At 41.1% G+C, this 27,172-nt stretch overlaps 2 protein-coding genes across 3 annotated transcripts; one reads left to right on the forward strand and one right to left on the reverse strand.

Moving 5' to 3' along the window:
- The first annotated feature begins 15 nt into the window (after nt 1–15).
- Nucleotides 16–5,854, forward strand: tspan13a (tetraspanin 13a). 2 transcript variants are annotated; one of them, XM_085423894.1, is made up of 7 exons: nt 16–210; nt 1,585–1,752; nt 1,864–1,944; nt 3,024–3,134; nt 3,228–3,338; nt 3,467–3,567; nt 4,260–5,851. In XM_085423894.1, the coding sequence occupies exons 1-6, from the start codon at nt 148–150 to the stop codon at nt 3,539–3,541; spliced, it is 609 nt and encodes a 202-aa protein (XP_085280020.1). In that variant the 5' UTR covers nt 16–147; the 3' UTR covers nt 3,542–3,567; nt 4,260–5,851. The 2 variants fall into 2 exon arrangements, with proteins under 2 accessions (XP_085280020.1, XP_085280019.1); XM_085423893.1 differs by having other exon boundaries at nt 3,467–5,854.
- Nucleotides 5,855–8,196: 2,342 nt separating this feature from the next.
- bag6 (BCL2 associated athanogene 6) lies at nt 8,197–27,146 on the reverse strand. The gene is made up of 25 exons (XM_085423895.1): nt 27,008–27,146; nt 24,020–24,107; nt 23,809–23,926; nt 22,630–22,844; nt 22,300–22,371; nt 21,063–21,185; nt 20,769–20,974; nt 20,514–20,646; nt 19,317–19,517; nt 19,012–19,234; nt 18,708–18,758; nt 16,068–16,414; nt 15,920–15,992; nt 14,948–15,294; nt 14,260–14,527; nt 13,979–14,148; nt 13,730–13,783; nt 12,810–12,918; nt 12,547–12,671; nt 11,796–11,930; nt 10,733–10,789; nt 10,408–10,632; nt 10,063–10,170; nt 9,824–9,970; nt 8,197–8,731 (listed from the first exon to the last, which is right to left on the reverse strand). The coding sequence occupies exons 2-25, from the start codon at nt 24,098–24,100 to the stop codon at nt 8,636–8,638; spliced, it is 3,684 nt and encodes a 1,227-aa protein (XP_085280021.1). The 5' UTR covers nt 24,101–24,107; nt 27,008–27,146; the 3' UTR covers nt 8,197–8,635.
- Nucleotides 27,147–27,172: the final 26 nt, after the last annotated feature.

Here is a 27,172-nt window from a genome sequence, read left to right on the forward strand (position 1 = left end):
CAGCGCGCAGGATCTCTCCAGGAAGCACCTGTCGGGTCTCCACCTGCAGATCAGCAGGTACAGCCACCCTTAACGTCAAGAGAGGCACGCCGAGAGAGCTGGAGGAGAAGAAATCTCGTTTTTAAACGTTTTGTCCCGAGAGCAGCGATGGTTTGCGGCGGATTCGTTTGCACCAAGAACGCACTCAGCGCGCTCAACATCCTTTATGTGGTGAGTTGAAATATGTTGATGTTTGCTGGAGGGTAAAATGTCTCCTTGAGGGCCAGTTGACGTGAGACCTCTCTAGTCGGTTAATTTACAACTAAGAGCGGAGGGGGAAAAAAATGCGTGTTTGCCATGGCAACGAGGTGGCATGCGTAAATGATTACTTTTTAGGTTATTTATTACTGTTTTTATTATTTTTCTACTTCAACTTTTATTTCCAGTGCCAAAAAAGTGCGTAACATGACGTTTTGAAAGCTGCTCCAGTATTAGGCCCAACTTTAATATATCAGCAGTGTTTATGTGGCCTTTTCTTCCTTGTTTTGTTTAATAATCAAACTGAGTGCTGTTTACTGCTTTCCCATGAGCTGTAAAACATTTAAAAAAAAGCACACAGGAAGCGTCAAATTGTTAATGTAATGTCATAAAAGGAAATTTCTCAAATGGGCTTCACACAGGAAATATGATTATTTCATCAGAAATTTTAAAAAGTGTAGCATACACTGGGTCAGGTGCCCTCATACATAAACAAGTATTTGCACTCTTTTAGTAAAAATTATAATCCTGCTTAAGTAATAGTACAAACAAACAAAAGAATTTAAGTAAAAGTACTCATAATCACTTACTAGACCAAAATGATTAATGGCTTTGACTTTAATGGTGTAGCTGTTGCTAAGCAGCTTTATAATGACACACCATGATGTCATAGTAGATTTCTAGGATAAGCTCTGACAGGTAAAATGAATGAATCAATGATCAAATTGATTAAAGCTCCATAAAATGGAACAAAATTAAGAGCTCATCAAATCACCGTCTAGAAAAAAAGTGAAGAAAGATTTTCAGTGTTGCAGTGTTCAATTCTCTCAGTAAGTGATGCAGACGCTGGGCAGGATCCTCCACGTATGAGCCACGGCCACTCAGTTCAAGCAGCAGTGACAGAAGAGGCAGTTCAATCTGAAATGTTCCTTCACGGGAACATCTCGAAATAGAACTTTTCTAATCTGCAAAAAATAAACAACTAAAGCTTTAAAGTAAATAGTGTTGAGACCAAAGTTCAAAATTTTTATCAACACGTTGATGTAGAAACTAATATAACACAGGAATACTTAAATGGCTACTGTAGAGGAGAGATGGAGGATATAGTGGACAAAGAAGCTGCCAGGCAGGAGGAAAAGAGGACCTCAGGGAAGTTTCATGGATGTAGTGAAAGAAATGAAGGGAGAGCATATTCCGATTTTACTTGCTTAGTGAGCTTAGTTTCATTCTGCAATCAGCACCTTGAAAGTTGATTCCTGCCCCTCCTTAAAAACAGTTCCTGGTCCAGACTTAAAAAATGAGACTTTTCCTTCTTTTTCCTTGTGTTATCACACCTTTCCCCCTCAGCTGGTGAGCCTGTTGCTGATTGGCGTGGCAGCCTGGGGGAAATGGTTTGGCCTGGTCTCCAGTATCCAGGTGGTGGCAGGGGTCATCGGCGTGGGAGTCTTCCTGTTCTTTGTTGCCTTTGTGGGTCTGTGCGGTGCCCTAAAGCACCACCAGGTCCTGCTCTTCTTTGTATCCTTCACACAAATCCAGGATTTTATGCTCTAGTGGATGTGTGTCCTGAGTTTTAATGGCTCGTAGGCATAGCAACAACACGCTTTAAACGTCCTCAACTTGGTCCAGTACATGATGGTTCTCTCCATAGTGTTTGTGCTGCAGTTTTCAGTGTCCTGTGCATGTCTGGCTCTCAATAAAGATCAACAGGTAAGTTTATTTAGTCTTTTCTCAACAATCCAAACAATATTTTGGACACCGTTTGGCTTTTAGACAGTTACAGGCAGACAAACGTCTTTAACGGCTCTATTCCAGTATTGTTTTTATATTTGAGTATTTCCGCTATGTTTCTTCTGTATTTTGAGAGTCACTCTTTGATATTTTACTCAGTTATAGATGCTTGATTGTAGTTACTGTGCAGATTCAGATGAATCATTAAAAATATAAATCATAATTAGGTTTTTCAGGTTTTAAAAAACACAAATGGGACTTTTAGTCCCAGGAACAAACTTGGAGAACTGCTGGTAGCTTCAGTGTTAGGGACTGTAGTTAAAACAAGATTGTTTTATGTGGAAACGCAGTATTTATAATTGATTTCATGTCTCTGTTCTGGGACCTCCACAACGGTGAATACGAATATGTAAAAAAACAAAGTGGTAGAATCAGCAGGCAGAAATTTGCACTCAGGCTATTTACATTATATTTAGCTTTGTACATTCAGACAGTTAACAGCAGAGCTGCACCTGATTTACATGCCAAATAAAAATCTGAGTTTAAGCAACATTAATGTTAGATCTTACTGTGCCTTAACAGTGACACACTGATATCTAAGTCTTCTAAATTATGTTGTCTGCAGTGTTGCAGGCTTTCCTTCCTCCATATAAAGAGCCTACATGTTTTATAGCGCTTATAATGGCTTCCTGATCACAGGACAACATGTGTAGACTCAGGGTCAACACAGTGGCCTGCTTGAACTGACACTGTTGAGACTCCTCTACCAGATTGCAACATCCTAAAAATAGTAGAGCTTAATGATAACAATTTAGGAATATACTCTAAAAAGCAAACTTATTCAGAGTTGGTCATTTCTGTTTAAGGAGCTACTGAATGCAGGACTTTAATTAAAGAATGTTTGCGTGGCTCTGTGAGGCACATGCAAAATTCACTGTGGAGCAAAGCGAGACAAATCAATGAGAATATGCAAGGTCTAAATAAAGGATCATTTCAGGATTACTTTTAAGTCTCGTATACATGAATTGAGCTCCAGTGATGCTGATTTTCATTTGCAGAACTTGCTGCTGGAGGCCGGATGGAACAAGTCTAAAGGCACACAGAAGGACCTGGAGAGGACTCTAAACTGCTGCGGCTTCTCTCAAGTGGACAACAGCTCGTGTCCTGCTGTGAGTAAAACACTCTGAAAAGATTTCCTAGATTTTCTTCTAAGAAGCAACTTGGTCAAGATTGTGTTTTGTTTGCTTGTTTTGTTCCTCCAGGTCTGCGTTAACACTTCATCTTGTGTGGCCTGCGCAGACATCCTCCAGAATTATGCCGGGCAGGTGCTGCAGTTTGTTGGCGGCATCGGCCTCTTCTTCAGTTTCACAGAGGTCGGGAAAATGTCATTACAGTGAAGCTAAAAGACTTGTAGTCTGCTGTGAACGGGTGCTGATGTGTGCTGCAGGAGGTTTTTGTATACTGAGAAAACTGACAGCTGCTCATTTGTTGTTGATTTCAGGTCCTTGGAGTCTGGCTCACCCACAGATACAGAAACCTCAAAGATCCTCGATCCAATCCCAGAGCCTTCCTGTAACCGATCGCATGTAAATCAACCCAAAAGTGCGCCGCTGAATCATTTTTTTTCTCTTTTGTTTCATAAACCGAAGTTATCTCTGTGTTTGTAAGTTCTAAAACGAGTCTGCAACTTTTGATGCACAGTCGGGATTAAAATCCTGCATCCTTTGAAAGCACGAAGCCTCACAGCTGAAATGATTCAAACCGTATCATACTCTGGCCTTACCTAAACTTTGGCTGTTTAATATCTCCACACTTTTAAAATTGTACGCATTTGACAGGAAATGAGGAAAAAATAATGGATCCAGCTTTAGCTTAGATATTACTCGTAAGAAAAGATGCCTGCTGTGGCTCTGGCCCAGGAGCTTCTCACTGTGAGGCAACAGTTTTACCTACGGAGTCCCTGCCATGTTTATTACTAATGACACAGTGAATCAACATGGCATAAAAGCTCCCTGTGTAAATGGTGCAGGCAGTAAAATGTTGTGCAATGTTAGAAAAGTACGATTGCAAACAAGGTTTTAATTTTATTAGACGTCTGTGTTATTCAATACTTCGCTCTCTGTAAGCTGACATGTCATTGTCACAAAGTGATCATGAATTCAACTTCTTGCTTGAATTATTTCATCTTTAAAGGTTTCAGTCTTTCTTTTATAACTGCTACTTAATATAAGAAGCATGTTTTGTTTTTTTCTCACTGTGAACATTGTGAATTCTTCTTCTCATTTAATTTCTAGGATGAAAACACCGATAGGACTCGTGTACTGTATATAAGCCGGCTTGTGCTGAAACATGTTAATCAGCTGTGTGCTCGTATAAGGCACGTGCTGTTTGACGTGTGCTGGACTTTTCTCTTTGTCAGGACGTCACCAGGAGCTACAATCAACTTTGGTCTCGAGTGCGACATAAGCAACATGCTGCTGCTCACACTTCTCTAAATGAACTGGTTTTTTTTTCCCTGTTATGCTTCTGTCATTACTTTCTCACAGATATATTTGAAGTCAGGATTCTTGTCTTACTTATGTCTCTGTTAAAGAAGGAGACCAAGTATGAGTAGTTATTTACTGAAATGGAGATAATCTTATGTCATGTGATCGTAGTAATCCAAGCTTCTGTTGACTGTGGGCTTGAAAATGATGTCTTTTTGAAGGATGGTCAGTCATATACTTTTCTTTTTCGATGCATGTTACTGTCATAACTCTCACTGGTTCTGGTATTTATGTGAAGGCAGTCATCAAGTTAAGCTGATTTAACACTCATCAGGCCTCTGCTGACTCATTTACAGTTGGAGTTGGGGTTTAGGTTAAGTTAAAGTCTCCTGTTTGTTTTTTAGAAAACCAAATGTGAAAGCTGTTAATGGAAAAACGCTGTCAAAATAAATGTTTAAGACTTCATTTGAAACATATCTTCTAGTTTTTGAAGCTTACTTACACGCTAAGCTTACTTAACACGTGGCCAAAACAAAATCCAAGCCTATCCCTATAAAAGCCACCCAAGCCTTTCTGGCAGTAAAGAAGAGTAAGGCTAAGCATGCACTGATGATTACTTTTAATAATGAAGGCCGGGGAAATACACGCTCCTCATCACGTAACCTATGTTGTTTCCCTGAGTGAGCGACTCTTTGCTCTGAACATGTAATGGAGCGTGGTGGTCTCGATGTGATGGAGAGGCCCGTCAGTGAAAACTACAAGCTCCTGGTTTGTGCTCCTGTCTTTCTCTGGCTGAAACAAATGAAGCATATTTGCAGCTCTTTCTTGGCAGACAGTTTGACTTGTCCAACAGGAAATGACAGCTGAATAAACTGCTCAGATTTTGTCATTTTGAGTGTTATCACATTTCCTTCCTGTTTCCATTCTTTATGCTAAGCTGAGCTGACCAGTCGCTGGTTAAACAGACTCCTTGAACTTTTCCTCAAAGAATCTCAATGATTATTCTGTCTCATCTTGAAGCGCTAATAAAGAGAAGCTGTGTGAGCTCCGCAAACAATACACCTTATGCAAATAGCACAATGCTGGCTGGATGAGGACACACCACTGCCTGAGACGGGCTGAACGTGTACACTGAATTGTTTTTTCACAGTGGGTTTGGCTGTTTGCAGCGCTAACAAATTAAGATTAGGATCAGATTAAAGTCGAACCTGGCAAAGCTGGTTTGTTTTCACTTGTTTAAAGCACATCCCAAGTCACTGGAACAGCTCTCCTTCATTTTTCAAATAAGCAGCAGGACTGAGGTGCTGGCACAGACACGGTCATAGAGCTTTGTTTGCCAGATCCGTGCTGTTGCCGAGGTGAAGGTTGCTCAGCCACGTGACTCACTCTCATTCCTCACCCTGAACAGGATGCAGATCAGGAACTGCAGTCCTCAGGCGGTCAAGCCTGTTCATCAACATGTTTGTGAACTCAAACAGCTCGGCTGCTGATTTGGCAGGTGAAACAAAATGCTTTGTGTACACATTAAATAATAAAGGCCTTCTGTATTCAAATGTGCCAATGCAACTGTAGAAAATGAAATTCAAACCTCTGTCTGAACGGTATGGGTTGTTTTGCAGCATATCTGACTTAAATATCAGCTGTTTGCTTTTTGGACTTTGTTTCTTATAGAAGTTTACATCTCAACACACAAAGAGTAGTTTGAAATGTCTTTCTTAAGAAGAAGGAGGAGGAAGAGGAGGGGAAATCTAAAATCAACATTTCTTTGCAGGAAAATATTAGAAATGCTTTCAGGGTCAAAGTTCATTTTAAAGGAAGCTGGGAGGAAGCACATGGTCTGTGTGTTTTTCATGATTTTTAATGCCTGAATTATAAGAACGTCAGGTTATTTTGTTTTTGCAGTTAATTTTCATTCAGTGCAACAGTACCAAAAATAAATGAAAAAAGCAGTTTGGGGTGTAAAAGGACAGAACTAAACTCTCACATTTAGAAATACTGTCAGGGTGGATTCAAGAAAAGTCGTCCAAATGACGATCGCATCTCTGACTTCACTGAGATCCTTCACCTTTAACTGTCCTTCTCATCTGAGAAAGTGTGGAGCATCTGCAGCACTGAGGCTCTTGTTGTGACAGCATTTATCACATTGTCATCTGGTGCTCTCTGCACTGGCGCTTACTGAGATAGGCTGTGATGGACTGATACACTGAGATCCTCTGGATCTGCAGTGAACTCAAACCTGTCCAGGTGCAGGAACCAGAACTGAAGAAATGCTAAAATATGAGGCGTGGCTAAAAGGCTCCATTTTAAATTAGGAAAGGCTTTTATCATTTGTTGGTAACAGCACACATATTTTGACTGACAGAGCAAGGACTGGTCTCCAGGACTGCTAAAGGACACTGTACACTCCTATAGTATCAAGTCTTCATTTACAAGATAAGCCTGACCTAATTCCCATCCTGCGCGGCACCCTTTTGGACTCTAATGGGACTCGTTTCCAAAATAAAACCAGTGCTGTATTAGGTAACACTCGAAACTAGTGATTGAGACCATAAACTCATCAGGATTTTATTGAGGTCATTGATCATGTGGGAAGCATCAGTGTTGTCTCAGACTTCTGTACAGTTACACATCCAGAGAAGATGCCCCCTGCTGGTGATTATAGGGGATGCATGATTTTGCTACTTCTCTTTTCTGACTGTAGTATTTACACCCATCTTTTATGTCTAGTCTTTGTATTTCAAAGTATCATCCGGTCTTCAGCACCCCCTGGTGGGCAAACTATAGAATAGGTCATTTATTTCATTTTAGTCCTTTATTTATTTATTTATTTCATTTCGGGATTTTTATTTTTATTTATTATTATTATTATACTTTATTATACTCATGATAGTGAGATTTAGATACACGTTTATAAATAAAAAATTTTATATATCCAGGTTTCAGTCTTTCAGGTCAGTTCTTCTATCTGCGGGTGATGATATCTCCCCCCCAACTTGTCATCCTGGCTCCCCCTTGTCGTAGCATGTGTGTTGTACCTCATCAATCTATAGCTCTGTGAAAGTCCCTTCTTCCAAATGTTGGAATAACTAGTGTTGTCTATTAAGGTTCTCGGGGGGGGGGGGTTAGGACCCTTACAGACGCCCCGGGTGGGAATCAAACTTGCACCTCCCGGTGTGTAGTTTTACCACTACACTATCCAGCTATGTTTTTTTTATGATACTGTAAATACTTTCCAGGTAGTTTCCACAAAGCAGTTCTGTTTGAAGGACACAAAACATTTAATCCCATTCTTAACACATGGGTATTTGCACTTTTGCTATTCGTGTAGGTTATTATATCTCTTACCGTTTTTCTCACTACACAACTCACCTTTTAACCTTGGATTTTAGAGTTCAGTCCTATCAGGTTTTCTAAGTTGTGTCTTTCTTTTAGGGTCTGCTTTTAGTCACAATACATTTATTTTATTGATCTGTGGTTTTCTCTTATTTACTAACTTGGTAAATGTTGTTCCTTTTAAAATGAGCATTTCATGAATATTACAATTGTTGCATTCTGCAAAATGTAGTTAAGTGCTCAACTTTGTGGCTATCATTAACACAACTTAATAATGTACTGATACACTTAAACTCATACTCAAGTGTACTTAAACCGTTTTAAAACAGGATTTTTCTTTAGTATTTTCGTAGTGTAGAATTAATACTTTAGGAACTTCTTTCCTTAAAAAATATGAACGAAAAGAGTACTGTACTGTAATTATCAAGATTTTTATTAAGCATACTGTACATTCATGTACCAAACAGCATCACATGAAAGTCTTCTCCTGTGCTCAAGAGTACTGACAGGAAGGCCAGAGTCCGCTAAATAATGAGGATTCAGGCTCCGCATGAACAAAGCGACACGAGGGGGAAAAAGAAAGCAAACAAGACTAGAGTGACTAGATTTAGTCTAACTTAAATCTGGTGAAACACCTTTTTCAGTGAAGAACATTCTGTCAGCAAAGGTTGGACTAAAACAGAGCAATAAATAGGCACTAGGGAAGTAGCCACATCAGCGCTAGGCCATTAGTCAGAGAGCTGTTGAAAAAGTGGACAGGCTGTTCGGGGAGTGAAGCTGTGCTGACTAGTAGTCAAATCAAAGTCCCAAAGGAAAGCAGGTGGAGGAGGAATCGGCTTCAGTGTTTGTGATTATGAGTCTGGTGAGAAAGCTCTGTGTGCGTTGGGGAACTGCTGAGAGCTGAAATCCGGGTCTTCCCTCACTCGTTTCTTGATGTCTGTTTTAACCTGAAAAACAATTGACTTCCATCATCAGTCAAGAAGGTGAACGGGCAGTCGTGTGACTGTGAGCAGCTTCCCTAAAGGCTACAGTCATAGTGGAGTTTAAGGTGATGTTTTGTCACTCATCCAAGTGACTTCTTCAGCTACAGTCTGACTTGGATGAGTGATGAAAGGTAAGACTTTTACTTTGAATGCAAACAGTCTCTGTTTACAGTTCGTGTCACAGTGTCACTCCTATTTAACTAGCAGTTACTGAGTGTTTGGAGACGAATTGGCATCTTTCAAGCAAACTACAGGTGACTGCAGACTGTATACCTCTTTGCAACCAGTTTCATCTAATGAGTGCCAGCAACCATTCACCAACTAATTGAAGAATACACATCTTTCCCTAGTGCTGTGTGGTTCCCAGCACATCTCTAGGCCTGTCTGGCAGTAGCGGCTTTAACCACTCTAGTAGTTTTCTACTAAAGGAAGTAGCTCTCCAATTTACTGGTGTGTGCTAACTGCAGGAACTGACCCTGCAGGACAATTGTCTTTATTGCCGGTTACCAGGAAAGGAAAAAAAGCAGCTACTCTGGTGCCGGGAGGTCTGAAAAATATTTTCAGGGGTCTGATTGCTAAAAGTGGCATGCACAATTTTCCTCTTCACCAGAAGGCCTGTGATCAGTTACGTTTTTAAATTGCATAACAGCAACATAGAGGGTGCTCTCTGAGACAGTGTTTTGTGAGCTTGTAAAACGTTAGAAAGCCAATTAACTGGGTCACAACATGACATTGTAACTGTGTGATCAGATGCAGCCACTGTGTCAAACAAATTCAAGTCATCACTGCTGCATTTCTCCATAGTTTAGCATTGAGATGGACATTTTTAATCTTAGTGTCATTATGTTACAGGATTATGTAAACTGTGAGTTTCCTTTGTATCATCCTGGTGTGCTTTCACTCATCCTTCCTGTCCTTGCTCTTAAAAGCCCTCCTCATGATTTCCCAGCAGTTTTCCAGTTTGCCAGATCTATGAAAGCTGCGCTAAGTATGAACATGAACAATGTTCGATGTGCCTCTGCTTGATTTTTGCCAGTTTATGTAAGATGTGGTTACCTGTTCTGAATAAGCTTCCTTCACCTCCTGGGTCTCCAGGTCTTCCTGCAGCCGTTCAGCAGAGGTGATGGGCTTCACTCCGGCCGTCCTGGCTGCTTGACTCACTGCATCAGAGAGGGAGAGGAGGGCCGCACTGCCCTGTCCTGTCTGAAATCACACACACAAACATGCAGCATAAAGAAAAGGGAGAGAGGCCAAATTCTTACGTGATGACAAAAAGTTGCACCTGATTTTATTACCTTTCTGCGTTTTGCTGGCATGCCATGCAAATATGCATCAGACAATGGAGGCTGAGCCTTCATCTTCCTCTGAGTCATTATATCACACCTGATGATGGGAACCCATTCCTAAAACAAAGACAACGGAGAATATAAGGATTAAGCAGAAGTAGCTGAAAGGACAGAGTCATAGTTTAGGTCAGCTGTGTTACTGTGTTGCACTACAGCTAAGCAAAAAACTAGTGCCAGTACAGCAACAGCACACGGTAAATGTAAAGCAGGCACATAAAGAGTTAAACACTTTTTCCAAATGGAGGAAAAAGATGACAGTTAAAGCAGTAAAAAGCGGTGGGAGGGAGCTCTTACAGGAGGAACAGCAGCAGCCCAGCCATCCGACTCTCCAGCAGACTCCTCCCTCCCTCCCTCCGCTCCCGCCGCTGCCATGTCGCCACCTAATGGCACGGCTCCTCCTGAGGCTCCCAGGTCCCCAGGCAACACCCTCGTGTCCCGTGATGACACCCTCGTCTCCTGCGACACCGACATGGCCTCCTCTGCTGTGGTGGCTGCAGCTGGTGACAGGTTGTCCCCGATCTTTGGAGGTGGAGAACAAAACCATGAGGAAACTAAAAGGAAAACACAGGACCAGAACTGGCAAACTAAGGTCCTCTGAACTCTCGCACACCATTCTTACCGTTGCACTTTGTGCCTGTTCAGGCTCTTGGCCACCAGCTGCAGAAGACTGATCTCTCTGTGAAAGAATATCATTAATATTTATTAGCCATTTCAGACGTGCAGTTCAGAGAAATGTGATATGGAGCAGCCATCAGATAAGAGGGACTGCTCTCTCTGCATGTTGCACATGTGCTCTGCACTGCAGGAAACACACAAGGACAGTAAAACCAGATTCTGAGTCTTATTGCAGATGAATTATTGGCAAAGGCTTGAAAAGAGTTTTTGACTGACCTGCTTTGTCAGTATCTGCTTCATGTCACTTGGAAAGATTTTATTAATATCAGAAGAGTTTCTTAAAAATATTTTAAGTTATTTTAACTATTTAGCTGCACAGTTTTGTTTCATGTTGTACTTAGATGGTTATGTTTTTGATGTTCAAGGCCATTAATTATCTTAGTAAGCCTGCACTGTTTCTCATGGCCAGCAGGGGGAGAGCTTCCAGTGAAGTCTATGACCTCTGATGACTTCATGGTTCCATTCTCAACTTTTACTGAATACAACATGATGATCACTTTGTCCAAAGTCCAAATTAAAGTTAAAGACGAGGATAAAGCTGCTGTATTCCAGGATTGGGTGATGAGCTGCTACTGTGCAGGTGTGTGGTTTATGTATCAGATACACTCCTCGCTTGTCACACACACAGCAGCAAATGCTCTGCTTGAGGCTTCTACACAATGACCACAGTGTCTGTGTCCATCTTTCATATCGTGTTTGGTAATAGCTCAGTCAGGCTGTCTTCTTACATGAAATTTGTACAGATCTGCACACATATGTCGCAACGTGCAAAGATTTATCTGTAACTGCAGGATTTTGTTTGCTGTGAGTCACAAAAAATGATTTACAGTTACACAACTCTAAACACACACTACAAAAACAGCCTGAAGCTTGAGCGGCTGCATCATGCAGGTGAGGCATGGGGATTTGCTTTCCTTGAATTTCCATCACGTCCAATTTTATTCTGAGAATTAGAAATTTAACATGCATGTGTGTGTGTGTGTGTGTGTTTGTGTCTGCTGCGTTACCTGTGTGTGGACTATGTAGCTCTGGATCTGCTCCTGTGTGATAGGGATGTGCTCCAGAATCACCTGCAGTCTCATCGTCATCATGCTGGTCATCCAGTTAACCAGACTGGGGCTGATGTCACTTGACATCCTCCGCTGGAACAAAACAAAGTTTTTTATCTCACAGACACATTTTCTCCTGTATTTTGTGACTTTTTAGGTTACATCCTCTCTTTAAATTGTTAAAGTACACCACTTTTCTTAGTTTATATCTCTGACTATTTCTATTAACATCAAATGACAGAGCAGCTGAATTCTTCATTCTTTACTTCTAAGTTTATAACAGTGCACATGACACTTTCTCTGCATAAATTACTTTAAATAAAAAATTTGAGTAAATAAGTGCAGTATGGTACTTCTGAAGTGTGTTTAAATTCTGACTTTCATATCTACTGTTAAACAGTGGATCTCCATATTAAACTTGAACTGTTTCAAATAATCTGTAAACTGTATGTTTTACCTGTAATAGCTCAGAATTTACACTAGTTGATGCTAATTGATGATGCAGTGATAGAAAAATATAGATAAGAGTACAATGGAACTGTCTCCTGTCAGAAGCACTCAGTAGCGCCTCTGTGTGACTTCTCCTGTAAATGTGTGTAAATAAAATTGAATTTGTACAAAACACCAAATTTGACCTTCTTTGACCAAAATGTACTACTTTCATTTGTGATAAGTATTTTTTCTTGCTGAGTGGAAATTGTGTACATACAATTCGGTGGTTGATAACAGCAGTTAGAGCCCTCTGGTCTCCTCTCAGGCAGTGAAGGTTGAGAGCAAGACACTCGAACAACGCCTGGTTACACATCTGTAACAGCTGGGGCCCAAATGTTTCATCTGGAAAACACAATTTAAATTGAATAATAAAAAAAAGTGAATGTATTGCAGTTACAAGTATAACATTTCCCACAAATAAACTCTTTAAGCTGCTGTTCGACACAAAATGAGGAAACAATGAGCTAAAGTTGAGTTTACCATTGCAGCGCAGAATGTGTGTGGCGATGCGAGTCAGCTGCTGTCTGAAGAAAGTCATGTTGGTCTGGGTGATATCAACGCCCTCCAACACGCTGACTGAAGACTCTCTCTGTTGGGTTTCAAAGGAGAAGATCTCTTCAGAAGTATTTCAATCAAAAGCAGATGGCACTTTAACATAACTGGCTATTACTCTAATGCTGTGCAACGGACTCAAGGTCTGCTGCTGCTTACCCTGTTTGCAAGCAACTAACGTTTTACCTACAGTGTTATCACATCCCATCTTCCTATCATTGAGTGTGGCAAAATTCGTTTGAACACTCCAGACTACATGCCATGCCAGCCATGACTGACTAGACAGAACATAAACATGCAAATGGTATAAATCGTAATCTTTATCCGCGATAGCAGCTAGGCTAGCTATGATAGCAAGTTGTTTCATCTAGGTGCTTCAGTACTGATGAGTCTGAATACCAGTTCAATACTTGTTGCTACTATCAGCAATTCCAAACACTGTCTACCTTCATCTACTGCAAATTAAAGTAGTTTTATATACTTCACATCTGCTTTGCCTATCAGACAAAATAGCCCATTAATATTAGTCAAAGTCGAGCACAGCCTGAGCTCTGATGGATGTTACGCATGCGATGTTTTCCCTCGACAGTTTAAAAAAATAAATAAATAAAACAGGTGAAATGATTTTGGTGTCCGGTTCCAAATTTGTGTAAGGTCAAATTCATATTCTTATCGTTTTTTAAGGATTTCAAACTGACAGCATACATGACAATTTTTAAAACTTTTCTTTAATACAAATATCTGCAGGCTGCATGAGATGCAGATATGTGCAAAGTCAATCTATGGAATTAAATTATGTGCTTGATCAAATCCTGTTGTCATGAGAAGAGAGTAAGTGCAGGACTTACAAAGCTTTCAGTGATATATTCCTCCAGTTCATTGACAAGACTGTCAGCAGCAGCCTGTGAAAGAAAAAGAAGACAACACGCAGAAGGAAAGAAAACATCAATTATTGATCACGTTCACAAAAACATAAAACAACCAACAAAAATGAGGGATATGTTATGAAGTAAAATAGCTGCGTCTACTTGTGAAGTACCTCTAAAATTGCCAACAACATTCTAAGAATAATACAGATTGTGGTGAGTGGTACTGACAGCAATGTTCTGATCGGTGGGCTCTCTGCCGTTGAGGTAGTTCTGGTTGAAGAACTGGGCCAGTTGTGGCTGGATGCGGCTGAGAGGCTGGTGCTGACCATGAAGCAACATCACCAGGTCGGACATGGTGAAAGTCTGACACACCAACATCAGCAGCTCCCCAAAGAACCCTGGACCCACGATACAAAAAAAAAAAAATAAATGTACACAATCAAGAGGGAGACAACATATATAAATGAGACTGTATCTGATATTATAAGTAAATACAGGTTATTACTTACCCGTTGGTTCCTCGGGACTGATGAAAATGTTGGTTGACTGCGACAGCCTCTGCATGAACTGGGCGATACTCTCCGTGTCGTTCTGACCTTGGCCCAGAGAACCCATCATGGTACTGAGGACACCGCGAACGATGCCCGTGAACAGCTCCGGGTCGAGGGCTTCAGCTGCTGCTGCTGCGCCAGGATTAGGTGTTGGGTTGGGCCTTGCCCCGGGTGCTGGAGTGGTACCAGGGGGAGGAGGAGGTGGTGAAAAGATGGGCTGGGAGGCCTAGAAATAAAGCGGAAACAATATGTTGGGGTTTAGTGACAGTTTAAATGCAGCTGATTCTTGTGAAAATGGAAAGAACTGCACATGACTCACTTGCTACCAGCCCTTCCCTTGGAAGATATTGTGATGAATAAGAACTCATTTAAAATTATGTGTGTTCCCCAAAACCTTTTTCCTCCTTATGTTTGACGGGAATCTCTTGACAGCCAATAGAGATCGAGGTGATAGAGTTGTGCTCTCTGAGTGCTCTTTTGCTTGAATATATTCAGTTTCCAATCATCTAAATTTGGACATATTTCAACAAGGCAATCCCTCCATCTTTGTATTCATTTCTTGCACAACAGAGTGCAGATCAAATCCAAAGGTAATTTGCATGTGGAGTGCATTGTGTGCACACTTGTCAAAGACAGGAACACTTACCTGCTGCATGAATTCAGCCATTCCCTGGATGAAGGCTGGGACTCCAGACGTGGTGACAGTTATTGAAGGGTTCCCCGCCGCACCGCTTCCAGTGCCGCCAGCTACCCCCAGGAGAGAACCTAGAAGCTGGCCAAGGTCTGAAGGCATCTGCTGAGGCTGGGGCTCACTGTTGTTGGTCTCGTTTTGGTTCGGGGTGGCAGCAGTAGTGTTTGTAGCAGGAGGTGGTGTTGGACCCGAGGTGGAGAAGGAAAAGGAAGAGGAAGATGAAGAGGTGTGAGAAGAGGAGGAAAAGGAAGAAGAGGTGGGTGTGGATGTAGAGGAAGAAGAGGATGTGACCGTTTGACCAGCTGCAAAAAACAAACAAACAAAAAAATCAAAACAAACAACTAAAATACTGTTGAAGACTATGTTAACAGAAACATATGCCTGCATATTTTTACTAATGAACTTTACTAAAGTAGCTTTGCATGATTTACGGTTCAAAATAATGCTTATTTATCTTATCTAAGAGAAAGAACCCTTCAATCCATCCTGTGTGGAAAAAGCTGTTTTAACTCCTCCCCTTGAATGTCATCTTCTCTTTAAGCCAACTTTGGTTTGATTGGCTGCCCCTCATAAAAAGAAGATTTAAATAAAGGTCATTATAGTTAATTATTTTTTCCAAACAGTTTAAAAAAATATCTGAAGTAATATTGTGCACTTTTAACAGTAAAACAATAGAGAATCTGTCTTTAATTGTAGTCTGCCAATTTCAACAATGCAGTAATGATGTTGTCTGTTTATTAAGAACACAGCATCTACATGACTGAGACTCTGAAGCCTTTTAAAAGTGTTGCATGCACTGAAATATCTGCTCAAAATGTCTTTGATCCTGACCCTGACAAAAACACCCCAGATAGCATCGTACAGATCCAGGAGTACAAAGGAAAAGAAACGTTTAATATGTCTCCTTTACTGAGTAGATCATCTCACCCATTTGTCCAGGGAGCAACAGCTGTCCAACCAGTCCACTAATCATCTGGTTGAGAGCAGCGGGGTTGAAAGCCTGTGAGGAACATATTATTATTCATTGATAATGCTTAAATATCTCATGGAAATCATCACACTGCATTATCCCCACCTGTCCCGGCTGCTGGCCTGGCATGGCAGTCCTCACATTTATGGTGGTTCCCCGGGTACCAAAGGCAGGAGGGGGCATGTTGGGTGCAAACGGGGGTCGGGTGAAGACAACCCGTGCCTGGGGTTGGGGGCCAGTACTGGGTGGTGGCGGGGGAGCGGTAGGAGTGGTGCTGGGTGTATTAGGGCATGTGGTCGTGGCAGAGGAGCTGGCTGTGGAGCTGGGAGGGGTAGGCTGCGGTGCGGTTGGTTGGCCGGTGGCAGCTGCGGTGGCGGCGCTGGTTGCTACGGCAGCAGCATATTGGCTGATTTGTTGCATGAGATTCCTCATAAAATCAGGAGGGAGGGCACCTAAGAGTGAAACAAACGCCAGGGAATTAGCATCACATGATTTAATTTAGTGTATTTAGAGGATTTTCAGCAGTTAGCAAACGAAGGCTTTCGTTCTCAAAACAATATTCAGTATCCCACTTGAACTGCGGCATGACGGAAAAAAATTAAGCGGACAGAAAGCTTTTCTACATCATGTGGGCAACCCCAGCTCTTGGTACTTTTTCACTTTAGGTTTTAAAAGTACTTTGGCCCAAACAGCTCTGTAGCGAACATAAACCTAAACAGTTTAAAGTCTCTGCTGTCTCAGCCAGCTAGTTAACTTAACACTCAAGGTAGGAGACCAGCGAGTCTATATCTTTCCAGCGACAGTTTTCTGGCACAAAAATTTACGGATTAATTTCATGATCACAGATTTTGTTTATTTTCCTAAACCAATGAGAAGTGATGTTCAGCCATGTAAAAAACTAAAACACGGGGCACATAAGATTTAAATATATCCAACAAAATTCATGAGCTATGACTTTGCTTTTAGAGCAGGATAAGTTTAGTTAGATGAAATATAATAAAATTTTATTACCGTATTTTCACGACCATAAGGCGCACTTAAAAGTCTTAGATTTTCTTCAAAAAGTGCGGCGCGCCCTATAGCGCGGTGCGCCGTATGTGTTGTAAGGAGGACGTAGTAGAGAACACCATGAGAACGTTAAAGGGTGAAGTGTGGGCGTTGATCGTATATACCGGGACAATCGCACATACCTGTATAAAAGAACAGGACATCGTTGTTTTAACAACCCTGAAAATGGCAAAGAGACACGCTTACGAAGCACAGTTTAAACTGAAGGCCATCAGCTACGCGGAGGAACATGGAAATCGAGCAGCGGCGAGAGAATTTAAGATTAACGAATCGATGGTTCGCAAATGGAGGAAGCTAGAAAACAAGCTCCGGCAGGTCAAGAAAATGCAGCTGAGTTTCCGCGGACATAAGGCGAGGTGGCCCGAGTTGGAGGAAAGACTCGAGCGGTGGATCATCGAGCAAAGCGCGAGCGGGAGAAGCGTTTCGACGGTCACCATTCGGCTAAAAGCGGTTTCACTAGCTGAAGAGATGAACATTGAACATTTCCAAGGAGGTCCGTCTTGGTGCTTTCGTTTTATGAAACGGTGCCATTTTTCCATCCGGACCAGGACTACGGTAGCGCAGCAACTTCCAGCGGATTATAAGGAAAAGCTGGCCATCTTCCGCTCCTACTGCAGCAAACACATCGGCGACAAAAACATCCAACCCAGCCACATCACAAACATGGACGAGGTCCCGCTCACTTTTGACATCCCGGTGAGTCACACTGTGGAGAAGCAGGGGACCAGCATGGTAGCGATACGCACAACGGGGTATGAAAAGTCTTCTTTTACTGTTGTGCTTGGCTGCCATGCTAATGGACAGAAACTGCCGCCTATGGTGATTTTTAAGCGAAAGACTTTGCCTAAAGAGAAGTTTCCAGCAGGAATCATCATTAAGGCAAATGAAAAGGGCTGGATGGATGAGGAAATGATGAAAGACTGGCTGAGGGAGGTGTATGTAAGGAGACCAGGTGGTTTTTTCCACGCAGTTTCACTAAGAGTGGAAGGCAGCGCCGGGCGAGTTACGCCACAATTTGCCAATGGATTGTAGATGCTTGGGCTAACATGTCTGCTGGCACTGTTGTTCGAGCTTTCGCAAAAGCCGGCATCGTTTCCGAGGAGCCGCACGGCACGGAAAGTGACTCTGACAGTGAAGACAGTGAACCTGGCATGTTTGATGGAGATTTAGCGCAGCTGTTCAATTCAGACACAGAGGATGAGGACTTCGATGGGTTTGATTGATGATAAAAATGTGAGTACCAAACTTTGTTTTGCTCCTGCTTTATTTTTAAATACGCACACTTGTATGCTTGTGTGTTGTTGATGATGACGATTACCGGCAATAGAAATGTGAGTAAGGTACCGAACTCAGGTTTGCTCCCGCTTTATTTTTAAATACGCATACGGTACTTGTATGCGCCCTATGGTCCAGTGCGCCTTATGTGTGTGTTAAATATAGTAAGGGCACACATAACTGAGACTGCGCCTTTTAGCACAGTGCGCCTTATGGTCGTGAAAATACGGTAACACTAATAGGTGTTTTTTGTGGAATGGTTGAAGAATTTACATGAATGAAACATGCCAGTAAACTATATATGTCCAGCCCTTGGTGTGACTTGAGTGAAACCGAGTTTGACACCTGTTTTACATGAAGACACTGGAATGCCGTACGCAGTATTTTTTAAACATGCTATACCTGGCTGTCCAGTCATTTGCTGTCCAGCTGTTGCCGTGTTTGCACCTGGGCCTGCACACAAACAAGAACACTCTCAGTTAAAGCTGGTCAGACTCTTCATGAATGTAACATTTGCATTATCAGAGCCATTGTGTAACAGACACTGGAAAGACCATCTTGCTTGTAAATCCCGAGTTAAAAGTCCCATTCTGCAGGTCTCTGCTTGAGCCAGCAGTGCAGATGTGGAACTTTAACTCCAGTGCAGTGACAGACACACACAGCTTGAATGGCGCATTCAATCAGTGGCGGGTAGGGGACAACACACCGTCCGTGTTCATCTGCATCATGACCACCGGGACTGCCTGGTGGCTGATCCTGATGACCCGGTGGCCAGCCTGTCCCTGTCCAGCCTGCTGATTGGACGGGGAAGTCTGTGTGGGGGAGGTCTGTCCCTGACCTGCCTGTTCCGCCTGGCTGGTCGGCTGAGTGGGCGTGGCTTGTCCCTCAGTGCTGTTAGCCGCAACAGTCACTGTGGCACCCAGGTTCATCTGTTGGTGAAGACGTAAGCAGTCAGTCTGGTTTCCTAAGAGATTTTCACTTTAGTGACTAAAGTTGCTTCCATTCACTTACTTGCACTGGGATGTGGTGGTGCATAGCTCCAGGAAGGGAGACCGGGTTGGTGTAATGAGAAAATGGCCGGACTACATGCAGGTGACGGGGGACGGGACTCATTAGGTTCAATCGCAGGTCGCTGAGAGCTACTAGTGTGTTACCAAGGAGACGCAGACACTCCCACGTCAGGGCGAGTGTTCGCTGGTCCTCCTCTCTCTCCTGTAGCAGGAAAGAAACCAATCTTGTTGAAATCTTACCTCATCTCAAATATAAGGACACTGTATAGAGATCACATTTACTTTATTTTTAATTACCTGCTTCTACTTATTTTATTGTTTGGGTTTTGAAATCTTTACATTCTACCTACCAGAGCATTACTTTACTAACCAATTAGAGCTTATTGAATACTTTACATGTTATTCTGTCATGTCTCATCTTCTTAGTGTACTTTATCCAACATTTCTTTATTAATTTTATTTTAGTCTTATTCGTATTATTTCTATGATGATGTGTCAATATAATTATTTTATTTTCTCCAGAGTTTCTAATCATTTTCTTTTTTTAATTTGTTGTTTGTCTAATTGCAATTTATTAGCATAACTCTGACGCACTTGTCAGAGGAAGAGAGGGACGATTTTGGAGCTTTAAAGGACATCACATTTGAGTATGAAGTCAGCAGTATGAGTTATGGGTTTTTGACTGTTTAAAGTAACTTGCAGGTTTCACTTACTTTAGTCAATGTTACTACTAATCATCTATCATATATATGAAGTCTTAGTATCAGCAGTGTTTCCCATACATACACTGTACTTAAATGGGATACCCGGATATATTGACAAACACCCAAAAACATTTTACAATTTACATTTTTCATCATAGGGATGCACTGATTTGATATTTGGATCAGCTATCAGTCTGATCCTGACTCAAAAAGCTAGATCAAATATTGGTGATGCAGTATTTTCAATTCTGTTTTCACTTTGTTGTTTTTGTTACAGTTTTTCATTTAATTGTAAACCGGTTAACATCAGTGATAGCTGCAATGATCCATTTCCCCAGTGTCTAACATTAAGGACACCCGCTTGGTCAACCAATGCATCCCTGGTTATTCGTCTAAACAAGGATTTATAAGTATCAAAGCATCTGTTATACAAAGCACTGATTAACAATGTATAGTAAAGATTTCCAGTAAATTGTTTTTTGTTTGAATCCTACTGTATTGTTGTTATATTCTGCCGTGGTGGCTGTCTCGAGGATGGTGTGAGCTCTCTGGATGAATGGTTGCAGTCTCTCCTCAACCCTCCGCAGCTCAGACAGCATCTCTGCCAGTTCAGCCGGGCTGGGATGACTGAAAGAGGAAAGAAAGGCAGACTAATTAGAATTACACATCATGACAGAGACATACAGAGAAATAAATGCACAGTTTGACCTTTGTAGAAATCTGAGTTAGCAAGCTAGATTTTGTCTCACTTGGGTCCAGGTTGCGGTGTTGGTCCCTCAGATTGAGCTGAAGAGGAGGGTGGAGGTGGGGGAGTTGTTGGAGGTGGGGAGGTGTCCATGGGCTGAGCAGAGGGAGAAGGAGTAGAGGTGGTGGAGGAAGATGATGGAGGAGGGGGAGCAGCGGCAGCAGCAGCATCGGTTGTCTCTGTTTGAGAGGACGAGTCAGTTGGTCGACCCTGAAAACCGACACAAGAAAGCAACAGAACTGTTACTGAGAAAGGCAGAGTTTCTCTACTGAGGTATTTGGGGGGGATAAGTGCTCACCTCCATTCGTTGGATGACATCATTGATGTCCCTCAGCAGGTTCTCAGCTAAGACCAGCCTCAGCCTTGGCTCACTCTGCACTGGCTGGTCCATATCAATGTGCACATTCACAGACCCATTGCTCTGTAACAAAGAAGGAAAGGTGACAATAAACAAAACAATTCAGTGTCGTGTGTAGCTGTGTACTATTATGGCATCATTAGGATGAAGTTAAAACAATGTTACAGTTACAATGCTTTAGACTAAAAGCCTTATTTAACCATACGTGGTTTTACTTTATACGCTTTAAGCACTACATCTACAAACCCAATTCCAGCAAGTTGAGACACTGTGTGAAATGTAAACAAAAACAGAATGCAATACATTTCTTAAGCCCATACTTTATCCATAACAGAACATAGAAAACACATCAAATATTCAAACTGAGACACAATTTCATGGAAAATATTCACTAATTTAGCAGCAGCAATGTGTTGTTAAAATAATGAAAAAAAAAAAAGTTGAGTGGGGACAAAAAAGGCTGGAAAAGTAAATGGTACTAAAAAGAGACAGCTGGAGGAACATTTTGCAACTAATTAGTTTAACTGATTAGAGAACAGCATCACAGGGCTGCATCAGTGCCTGTGGCATCATGATGCTGAAAAGTATATACAGGTGTTAGACACATTTGCCTCCAGCCAGATGACATTTTGTTCAGGGAAAGCCTGTTTCAGCAAGATGATTCTAAACTGCATGCTGCATGTATTACAACAACAAGGTTTAATAGCAGGAAGTTCCAGGTGCTGAACTGGTCTGTCTGCAGTTCAGGCCTTTCAGCAAATAAAACCATTAGAAAACCATTAAAAAAATATGACATGAGCCGGCATGGTTGCAGCAGCTAGTCTCCTCATTCCCAGATGTTTATGGACTCTTGTTAAAAGAAGAGGGAATCCTCCACAGCAGTAACATAGTCCTAGATTTCAAGGCCATGTTTTCTAAGCTTTCTCTGAGACATGTTGTTGCTAAATTTAAAACGAGTAAACATTTTCTCAGTTTAACATTCTGATATGTAATGAAATTGCAAATTATTTAATTCTGCTTTTATTTACATTTTTACATAGTTACCAAAAATTTTTGGATTAGGACTGTACTTTTATATTTCTGACTAATTGTCAATCAACTATTAATTGAACATCCATGATTTGGGGGTGCAGGAGGAAGGCGGTGTACCACACAGGGAGAACATGCAAACTCTCACCCCAGTGCTGGTTGTGACTCTGGCATTCCTGGCATTCTCTCCCATGCTGGACACCATTTGCTGGACTGACATCTATATGAAGAAATTCAGGGATAGAATGACCAAAATGAAAACATTATTAAGAGAAACCAACAGAGGGAATATTGCATATAGACGTTAAATTCAAAGCAGAGGATCTCTCTGCTACATGTCATAATAATCAGTAGTAATCAGTAATGGAATAATAACATCAGTTCTCTGAGTTGCTTTTCATCACCCTTTGGTTATATCTGAACCTTTGCATGTGACATTGGACCATAAGTATAACTTGAGAAGATAAAGCAGACCAACCTGTATTTGCTGGGGATCCATGATGTTGACAGGGAGGTTGAATGTGCCAAGCATTACGTAGCTGTTAGCGTTGCGATCGTGTGGAGGCACTTGCGATGTTCCCTGGGAGGAAGAAGATGGCCCACTCTCAGCTGAAGAGCCTCCTGACCCTGAGCCGGGCTGTGAGGGTGGAGGGGGCGCTCGCTCCACCAGGTGGATCACTTTCCCACCCACATCTGGTAGAGAGAGTCATATACAGTTACACATCTCCAATCATACTTCAAGAAAAAAAAAAAAAAAAAATCGCATTTCTAACACGGAGACTCTACTTGAATGCACTACCCAGGTATTCTGCTAGCTGCTCGACTGTCTACTAGATAGATATGATGCTTGTCTGAGTCGGGGGGTAGCAGTCTAACCAGGAGCCCAGTCCTCTCCCTCTCCATGTCTTCTGGGGGGGAACATGTGGCATCAGGGCATTTTCAAGCCAAAAAAAAAAAAAAAAAAGAAAATCTCTCCAGTGCATTCTGGGTTTGTTTTGGAGGCCTTTTCCTGCTATGACAGGCCAAAAACATTTGACCTAAGAGGCGCTCAGGACGCAGCCTGGTCAGATGCCTGAACTGGCTCCTTTCAATGCAGAGGGGTAGCAGTGCTACTCTGATCCCCTCCTGAGTGATGAAGCTCTTCAACACATTTCTAAGAAATCCTTTAGAGCAAGCCCATTTCAGCCATTTGTTTCAGTTACTACTCACAGCTTGTGGCCATAAGTGGGGATAGGACTGTAGCTTAACAGCTAAACTGACAGCTTCACTTTGAGCTCTCTTCAGCATAAAAGACCAGTACTGACCAACATATAATTTATCATATACGACTGGATTCTGTGGAGAACATTGTAACTGATTATCAAAATGACACTCATTTTCTGCCAAATACATCTTGCAGTTAATTACACATAGCTGTTACATTCTTTTTCAGCAATGGCCCACATCATCAACACAAATCTTTTTAAAAAGCAGCAGCAACTCTTGAAACACCATAGTAAATTCAAATTTATCTGTAACCAAGTGTAACCAAAATGTTAAGAATTCATTCTCTGTGTAATACCAAATACCCAAAAAACAAATTTCCTACTTTCCAAGAGGAAGTACAAAGACCAACAAGTGACAATCTAGTTCTGCATTTCATTCTTTATTTGCTTACTATAGTCTGTCAGAGTCCTTTCGTCCTGCAGCACTCTGCCCTGGTAGATCAGCCTCTGTTTATCCACTGGTATACCCACTGATGGGGCAATGTGCTCCTTGAACTCTTTCACCGTCAGCTACAACAAAGATTGAACAGACATGAGTAACGCCACAGGAAAGATGAACTAAGACTGAGAATTTCCTCCTGAGTTTGCAATGCGTGTACTTACCTGAGCGCCAACAGTGTAGGTTCTGCTCTGGGAGTCTAATGTTTTCACCGTCACCTCTATGTCAGCAGTTTGTTCTTCCATTGTGTTCCTGTAACAGAAAGATGTATTTTCCAGTGTTTATAGCTCAGCTGAAACTGGATTCTTAAGGTAAATATGATGACTGTTATGTGAGAGTTTAAACACTTTGATGATTTGAAATCCTCTCATATTTCTTTCTTAACATAAACATCTACTTTTAAACATCTCTGTGAGATGTCAAATGGAACATTTGGGACTAATTAGGACAATTTACAGTATAAAACAAAGACTCTCACTTAAATTATCACAAACATATCTTTTGTCATTTGATTCTTGCTGACTCAAAGGGTCTGTAAAAACCTGATGTGCCAGCCAGTAATTACCAACTGGTACTGCTCCTACAGCTATGGCCAATTATAATGTTTATTCTCAATTAATGTGTTAATGTTTACTCACAGGGTCTATAAAATGTAAAAAGAATATATCAAAATAGCTAAAAAATATTGTGGTTGTTGTAACTCATAGGTAAAAAATATATATATTCAGAAATGTAGAACATAAGGAAGCAAAACACTGTATCGACCTATAGCAAAACTAAAAAAAAACAAAACCACCATAAAATGTTAACTACAATACTTTTCTTTTCAAAAATATGTGCATCCTCTTGTAATAATAACTAACAATATTTAACTATTTTATTTATTAACAGTAATTTTTCCTCTACTACTGTTTTCTCAGTTATTTTCCTCTTTATTGGTGGACCACTCATGATGTTGTGGCACTAATGTGGCAAAATACCGTTTCCTCACTTATCATTTTAAATGTTAAAGTTCATGATAGTAAATTTATTAAAAGACTGAACAAGCTGACAAAAATGGCCATAGCCATCTCTCTCTAACACAATTAGATTTGCAAACTTGCATCTGAACAAACTACAAGAACAGTGTCCTTTGGACAGACAAGACAATTGTGGAGATACTTGGCCATAATACACATGGCAGTGGATTAAACCAAACACAGCATATCAGCACAAACGTCTTATACCAACTGTCAAGCATGTGGTGGAGGGGTGATGTTTTGGGCTTGTTTTGCAGTCTAGGATGTGGGCACCTGCAGTCAGTGAGTGGATCATAAATTTCTCTGTATGTCAAAGTATTCTAGAGACAAATACGAGGGCATCTTTTCAATAACTAACTCTTGTCTACAACAGAACAGCTGAAAAAGAAAAGAATCAAGGTGTTTTAATGAGCAAACCAAAACAAAATCTAAAGTTCATACTGCAATCTGATGTAATTGACAGGAGAGCTTTGTATAAATGAATGCCTGCCTATCTCAATGAACTGAAGCACAAACCATATGTAAAGAAGAGTGAGACTGATAATATCATACAGATAAAGATTACTTCAAGCTGATGCTGGTAAAGGTGTTTCAATAAGCTACTGAATCATGTGTGTACTTAGTTTTTCAAAGTAGGGCAGTGCGATATGACCAAAATCTGATATCCCGATATAAGAATTCTATCGTTGATAACGATATAAATCACACAAATGTAACATTTTCTGTAAATTCTGTGAATCTCAGAAAGACTAACGTTTGAGTCTAAGGTTTATTTATTTTTAGCTTTTTTACTTCTCATTCGTAAATAATCTGCTCTTTCACGTGATTCGGTTTATTTTGAAAAGTCTCAACAGGATCTTGAGCTTTATTGTGAAAGGTTTATGTGGAACATAAACAAGCGGACACGCATAAAAGCAGGCGCTTGTCCGTCTATAGTGTGGTTATATTAAATATAAGAGAAAGAGAGAATTGTAAGAAATTAATATAGCCATACAGTGACCATCAAAACGATGAAAAAAATATTGCCGTAAACAGTTTATTTTGCGACACCACGAAACAAACGTTAGTGTAAAATGACACGATAGACGTTTTTATATCGTCATCCGATATATATCGTTATATCAAACAGCCCTATTTCAAAGGACACATTTACACATAACACACATGCTTTGTGATCAAGGTCATGGTAATAGTAGACAATGTAACACGTAGGAGAAGATATGTGAGAAACTGATAATGTCTTACAGAAAACCATTACTTCAATGTAATGATGCTAAGGGTGATTTTACAGGCTACTGGATTATTGGGACTCCATAGTTTTTCAGACACTACTTCTGCATTTTGAGTTAATTGTTGTTAAACTTTAACACAGTGTCATATGTCATGTAAGTATGTTATAATTTTCATGCGTATTAACAAACTAGTTATTATCACCGGATTTGCAAAGCCTTGAAAATAAGCAGAAGATGCATTATGCTTATACCATGGTTGTAAGGATAAGGTGTGTCTTGTTTTCCCCTCTCATTTCGTTTGAAATGTTTACCTAAATAATATTTTTTCGCCACCATCTTACTTGTCTTGACAACTACACAGAATATGAATTTATAAAGAAAGTAGTGCCACCCGCAGGTGCAGAAAACTTCAGTTGCATGTTCCTTAAAACCAACAACAAAAACATGCAACGATTTTTTGTACAAACCACCGATGTAAAACCGAAGGAAACAGCTGAGTCCGATCAGCTAAACACTTGCTCCTGTTGTTTTGGACTTTGCGTGCTCGGTAACATCGTAATGTTGAGTAGTTAGCCGAGGAACCGAGGCTGCTTCATGCTGGGCCAGACACCGACCTGCATTGTCTTTATTTAAGCCTTTTATTAATTTAACTGTTAGAACTGTGGTATTTGACTCTACTTCTATTTAACAGAAATTACATGTAACAGTAGCTTACTTAGCCGCCAAAGGTTTGCTAGCATGAATTAGCTTTGCTTAACTTGGAAACCTGGCAGACGTCACGAACGAAGCTAACTTTGAGCTAACTAGCTAATGCTACTAAAACGGAACGTTAAAATTAGCATAGCAATCCGAGACAGTGTGAAATTTAGTTTTAATTAAGTCCGTGTCGTTAAACAGTTACCTTAAAAGTTACTATCCTCTCGACGTATCCAGTGTATGCAGCTGTTTTCTTATCATCAGCTAGCATGCAAACGACTTCCCTGTAGCTTCTCTGGTACTTGCCAGAAACTGCCAGGCTACGCGGATATGACGTCTAGGCGGCACCGGAACCACTGCGCGTGCAGAG

Source organism: Rhamphochromis longiceps, linkage group LG11 (genome assembly GCF_057381845.1).
Source record: "Rhamphochromis longiceps isolate RC_006_pf linkage group LG11, R_longiceps_female_GT1.1, whole genome shotgun sequence".
Lineage (NCBI taxonomy): Eukaryota > Metazoa > Chordata > Actinopteri > Cichliformes > Cichlidae > Rhamphochromis > Rhamphochromis longiceps.

Coding starts and splice junctions, on each gene's coding strand:
- tspan13a (XM_085423893.1), top strand. CDS start 148: ATGGTTTGCGGCGGATTCGTTTGCACCAAGAACGCACTCAGCGCGCTC. Junction 1,945..3,023: donor CTCTCAATAAAGATCAACAG/GTAAGTTTATTT, acceptor TTTCATTTGCAG/AACTTGCTGCTGGAGGCCGG. Junction 3,339..3,466: donor TCTTCTTCAGTTTCACAGAG/GTCGGGAAAATG, acceptor TGTTGATTTCAG/GTCCTTGGAGTCTGGCTCAC.
- bag6 (XM_085423895.1), bottom strand. CDS start 24,100: ATGGAAGAACAAACTGCTGACATAGAGGTGACGGTGAAAACATTAGAC. Junction 20,975..21,062: donor ATGTCATCCAACGAATGGAG/GTGAGCACTTAT, acceptor GTCGGTTTTCAG/GGTCGACCAACTGACTCGTC. Junction 16,415..18,707: donor GCAAATGACTGGACAGCCAG/GTATAGCATGTT, acceptor TTTCACTCTTAG/GTGCCCTCCCTCCTGATTTT.